At 38.5% G+C, this 17,137-nt stretch overlaps 1 protein-coding gene across 5 annotated transcripts in view; it reads left to right on the forward strand.

Annotated features, from left to right (window-relative positions):
* The window catches only part of NRXN3 (neurexin 3), a 1,636,170-nt gene that overhangs the window by 567,224 nt on the left and 1,051,809 nt on the right, over nucleotides 1-17,137 (forward strand). For all 5 annotated transcript variants that reach the window (XM_030931539.1, XM_030931540.1, XM_030931537.1 and 2 more), the window contains 2 exons: nucleotides 7,319-7,522; nucleotides 14,103-14,129. In XM_030931539.1, the coding sequence (XP_030787399.1) occupies nucleotides 7,319-7,522; nucleotides 14,103-14,129 (231 nt within the window). The remainder of the gene's footprint in view (nucleotides 1-7,318; nucleotides 7,523-14,102; nucleotides 14,130-17,137) is intronic.

A 17,137-nucleotide genomic window follows, 5' to 3' on the forward strand; every position in this document is an offset into this window, starting at 1 on the left:
CAGCACATCAAAAAGCTTATCCACCATGATCAAGTGGGCTTCATCCCTGGGATGCAAGGCTGGTTCAACATTCGCAAATCAATAAACGTAATCCAGCATATAAACAGAACCAAAGACAAGAACCACATGATTGTCTCAATAGATGCAGAAAAGGCTTTTGACAACATCCAACAGCCCTTCATGCTAAAAACGCTCAATAAATTCGGTATTGATGGAACGTACCTCAAAATAATAAGAGCTATTTATGACAAACCCACAGCTAATATCATACTGAATGGGAAAAAACTGGAAAAATTCCCTTTGAAAACTGGCACAAGACAGGGATGCCCTCTCTCACCACTCCTATTCAACATAGTGTTGGAAGTTCTGGCTAGGGCAATCAGGCAAGAGAAAGAAATCAAGGGTATCCAGTTAGGAAAAGAAGAAGTCAAATTGTCCCTGTTTGCAGATGACATGATTGTATATTTAGAAAACCCCATCGTCTCAGCCCAAAATCTCCTTAAGCTGATAAGCAACTTCAGCAAAGTCTCAGGATACAAAATTAATGTGCAAAAATCACAAGCATTCTTATACACCAGTAACAGACAAGCAGAGAGCCAAATCAGGAATGAACTTCCATTCACAATTGCTTCAAAGAGAATAAAATACCTAGGAATCCAGCTTACAAGGGATGTAAAGGACCTCTTCAAGGAGAACTACAAACCACTGCTCAGTGAAATAAAAGAGGACACAAACAAATGGAAGAACACACCATGCTCATGGATAGGAAGAATCAATATCGTGAAAATGGCCATACTCCCCAAGGTTATTTATAGATTCAATGCCATCCCCATCAAGCTACCAATGAGTTTCTTCACGGAATTGGAAAAAACTGCTTTAAAGTTCATATGGAACCAAAAAAGAGCCCGCATTGCCAAGACAATCCTAAGTCAAAAGGACAAAGCTGGAGGCGTCACGCTACCTGACTTCAAACTATACTACAAGGCTACAGTAACCAAAACAGCATGGTACTGGTACCAAAACAGAGCTATAGACCAATGGAACAGAACAGAGTCCTCAGAAATAATACCGCACATCTACAGCCATCTGATCTTTGACAAACCTGAGAGAAACAAGAAATGGGGAAAGGATTCCCTATTTAATAAATGGTGCTGGGAAAATTGGCTAGCCATAAGTAGAAAGCTGAAACTGGATCCTTTCCTTACCCCTTATACGAAGATTAATTCAAGATGGATTAGAGACTTAAATGTCAGACCTAATACCATAAAAACCCTAGAAGAAAATCTAGGTAGTACCATTCATGACATAGGCATGGGCAAGGACTTCATGTCTAAAACACCAAAAGCAACGGCAGCAAAAGCAAAAATTGACAAATGGGATCTAATTAAACTAAAGAGCTTTTGCACAGCAAAAGAAACTACCATCAGAGTGAACAGGCAACCTACAGAATGGGAGAAAATTTTTGCAACCTACTCATCTGACAAAGGGCTAATATCCAGAATCTACAAAGAACTCAAACAAATATACGAGAAAAAAACAAACAACCCCATCAAAAAGTGGGGAAAGGATATGAACAGACATTTCTCAAAAGAAGATATTCATACAGCCAACAGACACATGAAAAAATGCTCATCATCACTCGCCATCAGAGAAATGCAAATCAAAACCACAATGAGATACCATCTCACACCAGTTAGAATGGCAATCATTAAGAAGTCAGGAAACAACAGGTGTTGGAGAGGATGTGGAGAAATAGGAACACTTTTACACTGTTGGTGGGATTGTAAACTAGTTCAACCATTATGGAAAACAGTATGGCAATTCCTCAAGGATCTAGAACTAGATGTACCATATGACCCAGCCATCCCACTACTGGGTATATACCCAAAGGATTATAAATTATTCCACTACAAAGACACATGTACACGTATGTTTATTGCGGCACTATTCACAATAGCAAAGACTTGGAATCAACCCAAATGTCCATCTGTGACAGACTGGATTAAGAAAATGTGGCACATATACACCATGGAACACTATGCAGCCATAAAAAAGGATGAGTTTGCGTCCTTTGTAGGGACATGGATGCAGCTGGAAACCATCATTCTTAGCAAACTATCACAAGAAGAGAAAACCAAACACCGCATGTTCTCACTCATAGGTGGGAACTGAACAATGAGATCACTTGGACTCGGGAAGGGGAACATCACGCACTGGGGCCTATCATGGGGAGGGGGGAGGGGGGAGGAGGGAGGGGTTGCATTGGGGAGTTATACATGATATAAATGATGAATTGATGGGTGCTGATGAGTTGATGGGTGCAGCACACCAACATGGCATAAGTATACATATGTAACAAACCTGCACGTTATGCACATGTACCCTAGAACTTAAAGTATAATAAAAAATAAAAAAAATAAAAAAAAAAAAAAAAAAAAAAAAAAAAAAACACAGTATAATTACACATTTTTTCTTATCTAATTCTAAAAGCAATCACATAAATAGTATCTATAAAATAGTATTGTTATGCCTATAAGATATAGAATTGTAATATATTTGACAATAAAACATGAATGAAGCTCTACTGGAAAAAGGAAGTGACAGAAGGTGGTAAGTAGAATACACAGGAAGAAATGAAGAGAGTCAAAGATGATAAATAATAAGCTTTATTTAAAAAGTCTATATATTTGAGCTCTCTCTTTTTTTTTTTTTCTCTTAACTTCTTAAAAGAGACATAAGTTGGCTGGGCAGAGTGGCTCATACCTGTAATCCCAGCACTTTGGGAGGCCGAGGTGGGTGGATCTCGAACTCCTGAAAGTCAGGAGTTCGAGACCAGCCTGGCCAACATGACGAAACCCTGTCTCTACTAAAAATACAAAAATTTACTGGGCGTGGTAGCAGGCACTTGTAATCCCAGCGACTCGGGAGGCTGAGGCAGGAGAATCTCGAACCGGGAAGGCAGAGGTTGCAGTGAGCTGATATCACGCCACTGCAAGACAGCCCGGACGACAAGAGTGAAACTCTGTCTCAAGAAAAATAAAGATATAAGTTTTTATAAAGGAATTATGACAATGTATCATTTGGTTTGTAATATATATGGACACGCGAATAAAAGAACAAAAAGAGTGGAAGGGAAGAGAGCTATATCTATGAGTAAACTTTCTATGTCTTACTGGAATTGAATTAGTATAAAGATAAGTAGATTCTGGTAAATTAGCATGTATATTGTAAGCCCTAGAGCAACCAAAAAATTATTAAAAGAATTAAAATAGTATGCTTGGAAGTATTCACTTGAGACCAAAGGAGATAATAAAAGAGAAAAAGAGGAACAAGATAGAATAACTATTTAACTGCCATTAGGTGGGCATCTCATGATGTGGTCTCTCAATACTCAATAATCTGATTGATTTAAGATTGAACAACGTTCTCTTATTAGGCTCATTTTTTTCCCTAAAATTAATATTCTATTCATGGCTCTCCTTGTGTTTAAAATTTTTTTAAAAATTAATATGAATCCATATAACATTTTGTTTCAATTGACTCCTATATTACATTTACTGCTTCATCATTCTCCTCTTAAAGATATTACTTATAGAACACATTCACAGAAATGCACACAAAGATACACATTGAGATACACACTTTATTTTGTATCATTAGTTGTTTAACTACATGCTCACCTGATATTTATTCTCTGATGCTACCAATATTGATATAAGGATGCATTAATTTATATGTATGTTCTGGCCCTACACATATCTAGAGGAAAAAAGCAGCCATTGATTTTGAAATGTATTTCAGTGGGATGCATCAAAGCAACCATTTCATGGCTCACTTCATATCCTAATATCTCTCAAAGAAGAGTGTGTTTGTATGTAGAAGTAGGTGCATACTAATGATTAATGGTGCTCACAATTACACAGAGAGCACTGCATATTCATGTAGAGCAATATGTTTAGAAATATATATATGTTTATATAATTTTGTATATTTATAATGTATGACTTTAATGAATGGCATGTTTGTATATGCGTGCATGTACACACACAAAAACTTCTATCATGAAGCGTTATGGATGCGCTTTGGTGCTTGGAAACATGGGTGTGCTCCAGGCATAGCTCTATGACAATTTGGTAGGACTGTTAAGTATACAACTGGGAGAATCAGACTGCCTGCATGCAACTCCCAGCTCTGCCATTTATTAGACATGTTACTTGATATCTAGAAAATGTGATTGTGCTTCATGGTGTTCTTGAAGATTAAATGACTTCTTAATGCATATAAAGTCCTAGAAAGCACCACGCAAATAGTAAATGCTCAATTTTAGGTATCATTATTGATCTTCTTTTGATTCTGCCCTTCCAGGAGATAAAAGATTTGTTTTGTTTTGTTTCACATCTGGATCATGTGTTAAATTTAGATTGCTTCCAACCTAAGAAGAGATCTTCATAACATGTCTTATTGTAATGATGTTTGCAATTGTCACACTTTTATCTATAATCCCTTTACAGTTTGCAAATTGTAATGTGCAGCTATTAGCATGTTATGAGTTTTACCTGGGAGATGGCTGATTTTCAGGCATATCATAAGTACATTTATATTACTTTTCATGGATCTTTTGTGTGGTATCTAAACAGGGTAAGGGTATGATAATAACACAGTATTTTGGGACCTTTGCATGTGGTCTGCCTGACTCTTGTTTCTCCCTGTTTCAATTCTTTCTAGATATGAGGATAGGGGTGTTTTTCTCTTTTGTTCACTGTTATGTCTATCAGCTAGAATTGTGCCTGGCAATCAGTAAGCACAGAAGTATACATTATTGTATCTCATAATCTAAAACCATTTACTTACTTTCCAGTAGATACCCAAGTCCTTTGATTTTATTCTGGTCTCAAACTACCTTACATAATAACCATTTTTAAAAATACATGTCTGATGCTGTATTAACCTGTTTTCACACTGCTGTCAAGAAATACTTGAGGTCGGGCGCGTGGGCTCACGCCTGTAATCCCAGCACTTTGGGAGGCCAAGGTGGGTGGATCAAGAGGTCATGAGATTGAGGCCATCCTGGCTAACATGGTGAAACCCCGTCTCTACTAAAAATAAAAATAAAAAAATTAGCTGGGCATGGTGGCAGGCACCTGTAGTCCCAGCTACTTGGGAGGCTGAAGCAGGAGAATGGCATGAACCCAGGAGGCAGAGCTTGTAGTGAGCCGGGATCGCGCCACTGCACTCCAGCCTGGATGACAGAGCGAGACTCCATCTCAAAAAACGGAAAAGAAATACATGAGATTGGTAATTTATGAAGGAAAGAAGTTTAATTTACTCACAGTTCTGCAAGGCTTGGGAGGCCTCAGGAAACTTACAATTGTGATGGAAAGGGAAGCTGGCATCTTTTTCACAAGGCAGCAGGAGAGAAAAGAGCACGTGAAGTGAGGAACTGTCAAACACTTACAATACCATCAGATATTGTGAGAACTCATGAGAACAACATGGGGGAAACCACCCCCATGATCCAATCATCTCCCACTAGGCCCCTCCTTCGACACATGGGGATTATGAAAATTCAATTTGAGATGAGATTTGGGTGGGGACACAGAGCCAAACCACATCAGATGCTTCTGTTAAATTGAATAGTTTGTCATAATCTGAGCATCCTCCTTCTTTCTTTCCTTTATGTCTGTAGAGATACTACCTGCTGTACCTGTTGAAAATGGTGCCATTGCTTCTTTCATTACAAGCCCTACCCATCCACCAAGACCAGCACAGACTCTATCCCATCTGCCTTAATCGCCTTCCTCCTTCAGCTCCCCTCCTGTGAATGTTACTTGCTTTGTATTTATTCCCTGTGTCATTTAACCACTTGTATGTTCTAGTACAGTTACTTGTGCATTCTATATCTGCCTTTGGAACAGCAACCTTGTTTGTTTCACCATTGTATTCTCCATAGTGCATGTAGGTAGCAAATATTTGACAAGAGCAAATATTTAATAAAGACCTACTCAGTGATACTGAACCCAATGACCGGTTTGCTTCCTAGGAATATGAGTGATATTCTCTTCCTGTGTTTTCTAAAAAGATTTGCCTAGTGAATGTTTAAACAAATTCACATGTCGAACATCATAGTATTTCATAACAGCCCCTGGACTTGGTATCAGATATACTGAGTCAAATCCAGGGAGGCTGTGTGACTTTAGGATGATAACATACCTCTTTAAGAGTCTTGGTTTTCTTGTCTGAAAGTAGGAATAATAGAATCACACTATAGCATTAATTGAGGTAACATATTGTTAGGGGAGGTCTGGAGGGGATCCTAACCAAAGTGCTTAGACTGAGGAAGGTATCAAATAAAAGTGAGTTTTCAGCCAGGCGTAGTGGCTCATGCCTGTAATCCCAGCACTTTGGGAGGCCAAGGTAGGTGGATTGTTTGAGATCAGGAGTTCAAGATCAGCCTGACCAACATGGCGAAGCCCCATCTCTACAAAATACCCAAAAATCAGCTGGGCATGGTGGCATGTGCCTGTAATCCCAGCTACTCAGTAGGCTGAGGCAGGAGAATTGCTTGAACCAGGGAGGCAGAGGCTGCAGTGAACCAAGATAGCACTGCTGCACTTCAGCCTAGTCAACAAAGTAAGACTCTGTCTCAAAAAAAAAAAATAATAATAATTGAGTTTTCCTCTTTCCCTATTTGAATAAAATAAAATGAGTTTTTCAAGGGTGTCATTAGCTTTGTGTTATTGTTCTAGCTCTGCTTCTATCAGATATTCTTTGAATGGGCCAAACTCTTACAATGGCTGGACACTGGGGATGTTATGATGCCAGACTGTGCTGTTACCTTTTCCTTCCTTTAAAAGCTCTCTGGTAAATATCGATTTGTCTGCTCTGGTGGTTATAAACTGCTGCTCTCCTCCTATTCTTCATGGAATACAGGGATTCTAAGTTTTGCTTTATGTACTTGTGTTTTATCTATAGCATACAGAATTGCAAACAATACTATTTGTGGGGGCATTTTCACTTTTTCAAAATATCTTCATATCCATTATTTAATTTGGTATCCTTCACAAGTCTGTGAACCTGGTAGGGCAGGTACCAGTGTCATCATAATCCCCTTACAAGTGAGGAAATAGAGCCTCAGAGTTTAAGTGATCTGCCCAGGGTCACATAGATAAAAAGGGGGCAACAACAAGGGTTCATCAAACACAAGTCACTAGTCTACAAATCTGGCACCCTCTCTACTCTGCTTAGCCTGAAAGCAAAGGGGTATTTGGCAACTGTAACATCTGTCATCCTAATGATCTTCTCCATTCTTCTTTGGCAGAGGCATCCATCCTGAGTTATGATGGTAGCATGTACATGAAGATCATCATGCCCATGGTCATGCATACTGAGGCAGAGGATGTGTCCTTCCGCTTCATGTCCCAGCGAGCTTATGGGCTGCTGGTGGCTACGACCTCCAGGGACTCTGCTGACACCCTGCGTCTGGAGCTGGATGGGGGGCGTGTCAAGCTCATGGTTAACTTAGGTATCGTATGAAGTACCCTCTGCCACTCTGTTTGGGCTTGTCTTCCCTTTCTTTTCTGATTTTCATTGGTTTGATTGAATTCTTTGTTTGTTTCTTGAAAGTTAGCTGCTCACCTCTTGTTTAATAGACCAAGGATAAACCCAACAGCAACAAATACCTCCTTGTTTCTGCATGAGGTTTTGATGTCAATTTCTGGTTTCTGACAGTGGTGATTTCTTTACTAGATTATTTGTTTTCTAAGTTTCCTTTCTTGGTTTTTTGGAATCGTTTAGCTTTGTGTAAAACACGCTACTTTGGTCCATCTTTTGATCAATCATATTTCCATAAGTCCAACTCCTCCGTCACCACTCAAAACAGTCAAAGCTCAGGACAGGGACAGGGCAGGAAGTGGAGGCAAAATGTGGACGGTGGGGTTGTAGGAAATTAAACTATGTGGGTAAGGTGAGAAGTACATTGTGTACTTGCTCCACAGTTACTATGCAAATGGAGAATTCTGGTGGCCTTGATGACACTGATATCTCCTTTGACTTTCTCCTAGAGGGAGGACAAATAGATTGTTGTTCCCTTGGAAAATAATGCCCTAAGTTGAGAGCCTGTGACACGTGGAAGGAAAATGTGGCTCCTGATACCTATACCAATTTTTCTTCTTGAGATTCTTAACCATCACTCAGCATCCCCTTGTGCAAAGATTGTTACCTCATACTGTCACTCACTAAAACTCTCTTCTCCTCATATAACACATATCTATTTTACCTCAGAGTTGAAAAATTGTGACTTCAAAGTTGTAGCTTTATCGGAATAGGATTTTCTCTTTCGTTGTAATTACCTATAACAGAATCTTTGGAAATTTTCCTTTTTATGGCCTCATATTCTCTTCTGCTATTGACCTTTACTGAATTCTAATTGATATTCTATAGAGATTGGGGTCCTCTTGGTTTTTGGCAAGAAGAAAAAACCTCTCCATTTCTGCTGTTTCTAATCGGCAGAAAGTCAATACCCAGCATTGATAAGATTAGTGAGATAGCTGGGTCCAAACTTTCTAAGCTAGTGAATTTATCTGGGTATGTAGCATATGTTTGAATATAGTGATACCTTATAAAGATTTCAGTGAAATGGTTTGTCAGAGCCATGGAGAAAAAATGATGAATAAATGTACCAGATGTGAGATCATATGTAGGCCTAGATGTCCTGGTGGGAAGGTGGGGTTTTTGAATCCATTCCAATCTTATCTACTGTCAGGTCAACTGGACATACTTGGAAAATGCCTACACCATAAACCTAAAATCTCTGGGACACAAAGGACTGTTTTGAGCAGTGACTTCTTTAGTTATGTCTTTTTTTTCTTCTAGTTTGCAGTGTTTACAATACTTGCCCTTTTTCTTGTCCAACTTCATTTGACTTCTGTTGTCAGTGTGTCTCTTGGTTTTTCTTTTGTTTGTGTATGTGTGTGTTTGGTCATTTTAGGTTATATATTTTTTCTTTTGCTGGATCTTTTTGTGTGCGTGTGTTTCTGAGTTTCCAATCCTCCCTGCCATCAACCATGGTAAATCAAAAGATGGTATTCAACCCTTCAAAGGCCCAAAGCCTGCGGCCCGCATAGCAAACAGCCTTGAGAACAGAGTGTACTGAGCAGCCTACAGAGACTGGCATACCCCTGACCCTACTACCTTCCATCCCTGCAACATCCTCCCCACCTTAAATCAATGTAAGAGTGTGTTACCTAAAACCAACAGCCAGCAGCTGATTATCTCCTTCTCAGAAAAAACAACAGAAGAAATAAAAAAAAACAGAACCAAATACCAACCCCTAACTAGCTCACTGAAAAAGATGATGAAGACAATTTTTATCTTTGGATCTATTTCAAAGTCAGAGAGAGACAAAAATATGAGAATGATTCAGCCCCACGGGATCCTCAGGGAGTACACACTGTGTCATTCAACAGACACTTTTTCCCCATTAGATGTTGTTTAGTTGAGATTAGAGTGTCAACTTTGACAGCTCTCACATCTTAGAAGGAAAAACTGGGGTCAATGGGGGTAGAAATAAAAGGGTATGAGAAATAAGGAAATAAGTGTACAGATTCTCATCCTCTCTCACACACACACATACACCTTGAGTTAGTCATAGATCCCATATGCATTCCTAGAAGCATTATTTTTGTATTTTAAACTCTAGCCAAAATCTGGGAGATGTGCTTTTCCAATAGACTTTGCTTTTGTTGTTGTTGTTGTTGTTGTTGCAATTTCAATCTAGCTCCTGCTGAGTTGAACCATCTCAGGCAAAAGAGAAGTAGCCCCTCTGTAGAGAGCATTGTGCTTGTCCAGAAGCCATAGTTAATTTTTCTACCCCAAAGGATATGGTTCTTCATAATAACTGGTTTGAATTTATTTAACTTTCTTTCCAACCTGACATGGAAAGCTAAACTTAAACTCTTACGCTTGTGTAGATGCAGCTCTTCCTATCTATGCCTTGTTGAAAGGTTTTCCTTCTGTCCCCTCCCCAAAATATACCCCTTTGTAAATATTTTCTTTTCTTTGTCATGAATTTATATTTCCTTTTTCTCAGTTATAGAAGAAAATGTCTCCAAGTAGTTTGCCTTCACATGCATTCCACTAAAACTAAAGTCAGATGATCACTCAAGTAGAGTTTGCCTTTGCATGCGTTCCACCAAAACTAAAGTCAGATGATAACTCAAGTAGAGTTTGCCTTTGCATGCATTCCACCAAAACTAATTTCAGATGATCTCTGTGCTCCTTCACTCTATTCAAGTTGTGTCTTTTTTTCTAGCCCATGCACTGCACTAATAATATTTTAGTTTATTTCAAATTGATCACACATATGCACTCATGATGTAAAAGCCTAGTATATATTTCCCTGATGTAACATATCTTCCAAATGTCAAGGAGACTATGGTTTTCCAATGGCTTTGTCTTCTGCAGGCAGCCATATGTGGTGCTAATGGGTAGGAGAAATATCCTATAACTCAGCACAACTTTTAAAAAGCTGAGAGGTTGACTACTGATCAACCATATTTTGATCCTTCAGAATTATAAGCTATAACATTTTATTATTACAGTATATTTAAATATTTAAAATACCTTGTCTTATTTTAATCTCATGATCTTATGAGATTAATGACAATCTCATGATATTTTTGTGAGATAAATCAAGCAAGTGTTTTTATGCTTACTTTTACAGATGTGTAGCACAGAGAGAAATATATGACTTTTCAAAGCTTACATAAAAAGTTGGAGGCAGAGTTAGAACTAGAACCCATGTCTCTAAACTGCTAGATCAGCCTGGGTTATTTGTTCCCTCCACAGATCAGCACTATGGGTCAATGATGTGTCAGTCTTAATGGCTTCCAATTGTTTTCACAATGGTCACCTTTGAAACACACACACAAAGAATCTCCATTTTCCTCAGTGCCCAGTTTGAATTGAACTGCACTAGAGAAAAGACAGTTGATATGGACAAAGCCTTTAAAAGATCCTTAGCAGAGTGCCAGGAGCCCTTCTTCAATGGCAGACTCTGAGGGAGTGGCATGCAGTTTGGTTAATTGCATTTGAATTCTCCAGATGTTCCCTCTCTGGAAATGTGGACTTGCTACTACTGTTTACCATATACATTATTGAAGACACACAGCTCCTAGAAACATTTACCTCTTCCATGCCCCACCCAAAGCTCAACAATGAGAAAAACTTTCTTGGCCAGGCGCCTTAATCTGTTATTACAGGCACCTACGCCTGTAATCCCAGCACTTTGGGAGGCCGAGGCAGCAGATTATGAGGTCAGGAGGCCAGCCTGGCCAACATGGTGAAACCTCATCTCTACTAAAATACAAAAATTACCCAGGCGTGGTGGTGCAGGCCTGTGATCCCAGCTACTCGGGAGGCTGAGGCAGGAGAATCGCTTGAACACAGGAGATGGAGGTTGCAGTGAGCCGAGATCTCACCATTGCACTCCAGCCTGGGCAATAGAGTGAGATTCTGTCTCAAAAAAAAAAAAAAAAAAAAAAAAGAGAAAAACTTTCTATCATTTACCATAATTTAAAAAAAATTAAAACAGGCAACATACAAATACGAACACACACACATCAAAAGATATGCCAAGACTTAGGTGGACTTTTTTTAAGCAAAATGTCTGGCTGCTACCAAATGTAGATTTAAAGGAAATTGCCCTTCCAACTCAGTTCTTTGACTCATGTTTTTATTAAAACAAAAAAACCCACATATATAAATGTGTATGTGTATGAGTGTCTATATACACATGTACACATACACACACACACATATATACACACACACACATACACATACACATACACATTCAGTAACAAGAACACCCCCTCAGAGCCTATCAAGAAGGCTTTGGGATAGATTTTCCTTCTCAAACCACTTATTCTTCAGGTAAAATAGCAAAGTAATTCTTCACATATTGATGTGAAATAAACAAACTGTCTGCCATCTTGAAAGCACCAAGCCCTCACATTGGTTTAAAGACCCCATCCACTTTACATGAAATCATTTGGGTGACCCAGAAAGATGAGCCCAAGCCAGCACCTCTCAGTAGGCCAGCTTCTCATCTAATAATAAAATCCTCAGCTACACAGAAGCCGAAGACAAAACCCACTTGTTGTTTACAGTCCTTGGGATTGTTGTTTTAGGCTCACTCTTCCTCTCTCATAAGCATGCCCATACACCAGCTTCCTCTCTCTAATATGTCAGGAAGGGACATTTCTCCATCTTTGGGTGATGGTAGGTGCAGTCAGTAGCTGAAGCCATCACCTGTTCCTCCCTCCCTACCCTCCCTCCTTCCAGTCCTCACCGGGGCATGGCCTCCTCTGTCTGGTGATCGTACCGGTTGCTCCAGGGCTGTTTGCTCCCACTTTTCTGTTGCGGTTGACGACACATGACAAACCTAACCGCATGAAACCAAACCCAGATTTTTCTCAAGAGATGTTCTTCTCGGGAACAGATAAGCATTCTGCCTCCTTCCTCGGGATAACTGGGTGCTATAAATCACTCCTCTCCAGATTTCACTTAGCTTCATTCTCCCCTTTATTCTTGCTCCTTTAAAATGATTCACTTTGGGGAATTCAAATGGTGGCATCATCCTTCACAAGTCCTCTAAAAACTATTGGGTCAACCTTAAGCAGAAGAGTACTTTGTGACTATATTTTCCCCTCTACCTTTCTTCCTTTAAAAAAAAAAAATCATTTTGCTTCTACCTTTTAGGGTACAATAGTAAACAAATCCTTATTGGAATTTCCACCATGGTAAACCAACCTTAGGCTGAACTGGGCAGCTTGGTAACAACTAACCTGAGACCTTTCTCTGACCTTTTCTGCCCAATCCTCTATTACTGCCCACTGATTCTATTCAAGGACTTCTATGTTGTGTGTCCATGACTCCCAAGCAGAGATTGATACAATGACAGATATGCTGATCTCTGGCACAGAATGCCTTGTCTGATTACTAGCTTTGGCCAGTTGGTCACTCTTTTCTTCCCTCCCTTTCCCATTTAAAAAAGTGAAACCAAAACCCCAAAATTTTCTCTCCTCAAGATGCAGAATCACAGAGTGAAATACTCAAGATGTCAAAGGTGCCGAGACCTCCTCCACACGTGCCTGTCTTGCCTTCTCCCTGAATGCTGAGGGCACTTGATTCAGTCTGAGCATTCAGGCAGGAAGACAGAGATGGGCTGCGTGAGGGGGTTGATCTGGGAGCCTTTGAATCACTAGCAATCAGAGAACTCAATTCATTGTGATAACATCATGCAACTCCTTTGACCCTACACCCGACCCCACCTCTCTAAAATCTGGGATGGGTGTTTGTGCGGTTAGCTGTTTGCAAGTGGCCATTTTATGACAGGAAATGACCAGGTGGTGTTAACCCTTTCCTTACCTCTAAGGAAGACGGCAAGTCTGCCTATGCAAATTTCTATAGCATTTGGGGCCCAACCTAAGGAGAGGGTGGAGGGAGTTTGTTTTTAGATAAAGAGAAAGGGTTAAATACTTCACTGAGAAACTTCATGGGCAGAGTTTTAAAATGATACAGTGAGTCAGACTGGTGATATATCTTTGGAATACTAATACAAAAATTGTGTTTATGCAACTTTAAAAATGAATTTTAAGAAAATAAATTATAGGGGAAAATAGAATATAACCTGCATTTGGTGGGGGAATTATTGCCTAATTTTCCAAGTTTAACAAAATTAATATTTCGAAGTCCAGGTTTGAAATCCTTTATATAAATGAATAGCGTTTTTTGAAAAAAAAAAAAAAAAAAGAAAAGAAAACATGCTTGGTGTCTACTGTGGATATATATGTATACCAGTATATATCTCTATACATATGTGTATATATATGTGTGTGTGTGTATATATATATGTATCCAACTTTACTAATATACTGTACATATACACCCACCCTTAAACTTGTACATACTGTATATATATAAAATGGCCACATTTCTTACGTGTGTCTGTCCCCGGAAGGGTGGACTGATTGTTTTTGGATGTCTGCAGCTGTTACCTTGAAGGATGCAATTTCATCTTTCATTTATTTTTCCCCATCTAGACTGTATCAGGATAAACTGTAACTCCAGTAAGTTTTCCCTCAAGTTTCATTTTGTTCTTAAAAAAAAAAAAAAAAACTGACTTTATTTTGTTTACTGTTTTATGAGCTGTTTTTTATTTGAATTATTTTTTCTTTTAACAATGGAGTTGGGGGGATCTAGGGCTAAGAAAATGGGGGGCTGGGTGAGGGTGAAGGGCTGAGTATGGTTTGGGGTGTGGTTTCTGAAGTGAGGGCGGGTCCTCTCTTCTTTCCTTGCATTTGCTCTATATGAAGAAAAGAAGGCAAGGGTACATGAATAATGAAATAATGAAAAATCAAGTTGAAATGGTGATTTACTGTTTTGGGGAGGTAACTCTGAGAGTGAACAAAAAGCTTTAGGGCAACCAGTATGCACTTCTCCACTACCAAACACTTAGAAAATAAAAGCACGGTTCTTGACCCACAGGTGGCTGCCAACTCTGACATTTCTTTCCTGGTATTTATCGCTGTTGGGAACTTCTAGCAGGGTGGGCAGATCACTGCTATTGGTGACAAGGCAACACTTTAACCAAAGACTTGCAACACACTCTGTCTCTGCAAAACGAAGAATTGCAGTATTATTTTCACCTTATGCCATTCAGATACCCTAGTTCTTAAACAAGGGTCCTAACAAGGCACAGGATAAAAACTACTCATGTATTTCTTCCTCTTCCTTAGGAGTAAACATTAACTTGAGTCAACATAGAAGGGGAATATGAAGATAAATAGGAAGAATAGGCACAAGAGAAAGAACAGGCCTAGATGATGAAAGGAAAAAAAGAAGAAATATGCTTTGAGTACTATAGCATATTATATTAAGCTTATTAATACTAACTACTTTAACAAGCAATCCCAACATTATAATGGCTCAACAAAAGAAGGATTTATTTCTTGTTCAGTCCAAGTCCAGTGCTAATTGGGCCATTTTCCCAGATAGCTCTCTTCAAAGAGGTAATTCAGAGATCTAGGATCCTTCCATGAGATGGGTCCACCACCTTGGAGTTCTTTAGTTCTGGCTGTATCCATAGGGAAGAGAGAGAGAGAGAGAGACCTTGGGTGGTTGTGCAGTAGGTTTTATTGCCTTGCCTGGAAGTAACAAACATCACTTCTATCTATATTTTGTTTGCTAGACATGACTCCATCCTACATGCAAAGGAAGTTGGGAAATGTAGTTGGCTAGTGCACCCAGAAGAAGAAACAATGGATTAGTTGAATATCTAGCACATGTGATTCTCCATAGTATCTCATCATTTTTTAAATTCTTTCCTCAATAGGGTCTTTCTGTAGGAACAAAAAGGAGAAATTCAACTTTTATATTTGGTTTACTTGTTGATTCCATCCTAGTAAGTCTTTTATAGGTGCTAAACTTCTTTCTTGGTGGAAGATATAGGCGTGACAAACTAATACAGCCCAATTCTACTTTTTGGGGGGCAAATGTTCCATCTAAGTTAACACAAAAAGAAGAAATTTAAAATAACGACAGAAGCAACTGCTTACTAAATAGAGTGTTTTTCCTTGTCTTGGCATCTCTTACAGTTATTTTAAGCAATGCCCTATTTTCTGTGTTTAAATATTTCTAATTAGCCAGAAATTTGCCTGATATTTAGATCATTAAGAGCCTAATTGAAACATCCTTTCTCTCCAAAGCCTGGAGTTTTCTGTTCCTGTTTTTTTGGTTTGTTTGTTTTTTTAAAGCAATTTTATTAAGATATAATTTTCATACCACTACATTTACCCATCATAAACCTACAGTTCAAAGACTATCATTAAACATATACAGTTGTCCAAATATCACCACAACCACATTTTAGAACATTTCCATCATCCCCAAGATTTCCTTTCTGCTCATTTGTAGCTAATCCCTGCTCCTACCCATGATCCTAGGTAACTATTGGTGTGCTCTGTTCCAATAAATGTGCCTTTTTTGGACATTTCATGTCAATGGAATTAGATAAATTGTTATATAGTCATTTGTGTCTTCTTTAAAATTTTTAATAGCATTTCTATGGAAATATTTTCTCTTTTCCTTTTGCATTGGTTTTCAGAAGCAAATAAGGTGGAAACTCAGCATGAAGGTGGAAAGCCTTGTATCCAAAGCTGCATCTAGCATTTTCTAGCTTCAGAGACTTATTTGGAGAACAGGGAACTGAGGCAGTTATTTAATCAGGATGTCAGGATTTGCTTTTGATGCTCTATCCACACTTTCTCAGGAAGTCAATCCCATATATTTCACATGATCAGCCACGGAAAGTCATCATAAGACAACTTCCAGGATTATCTCTGTTGGGAAGACAGTGACACAGATGACAGCAGGTTTTCTTAATCTGATAAAATATTTTCTATTTACATCCACCAAAAACAGCATTTAAGGAAAATATGTCAGCAAAGTTATATTCCCAGCTTTGATCACAAAGTATAGAAAGAATATACCTGATTTCAATTCAATACTTACATAAACAATCAAGATTAGATTTTGGAAATTATTTTTGAGATTTTCACAATAAACCTTTAACGTACTAAGAACATTAATTTTGTTGGAAATTTAGTATCAGAGAAATAATACAGTGCTCACTGGTTGAACAGTGTTTGACTAGAAAAAACAAATGCACGTGGGTCTTTTAAACTAATCTAACACCTTTAGAGCTAAACAATGTAACCATGTATCTAGGGTTAGGTAGAGTCACAAAGTAAATATAGTACATTTTTTTCTGAAGCTAATTTTAATTGTTAATATGGAGTAAAAGTTTAAATTGAAACCAAACTGATATATTATGCAGAAGAATACAAATAAGCATAAATCTTTAAGGAAAAAAAATAAGTTCAAAGACATTTCATTTTTTGTGTGTGTATCTTCTCCATTTCATCCCTGGTATTACTGGCATTTGAGTGGAAAAGTTTGAGAAGACTATGTAATGAAGTTTGGAGAGAAAGGGTATACGTGATTCAAACTTCTAAGCCCTTCGTCTTATTGACTCCATGCCAGATTTCATAGCTTGACCTGTTACAGGATCTCAAGT

This window comes from Rhinopithecus roxellana, chromosome 5, assembly GCF_007565055.1.
Source record: "Rhinopithecus roxellana isolate Shanxi Qingling chromosome 5, ASM756505v1, whole genome shotgun sequence".
Classification (NCBI taxonomy): Eukaryota; Metazoa; Chordata; class Mammalia; order Primates; family Cercopithecidae; genus Rhinopithecus; species Rhinopithecus roxellana.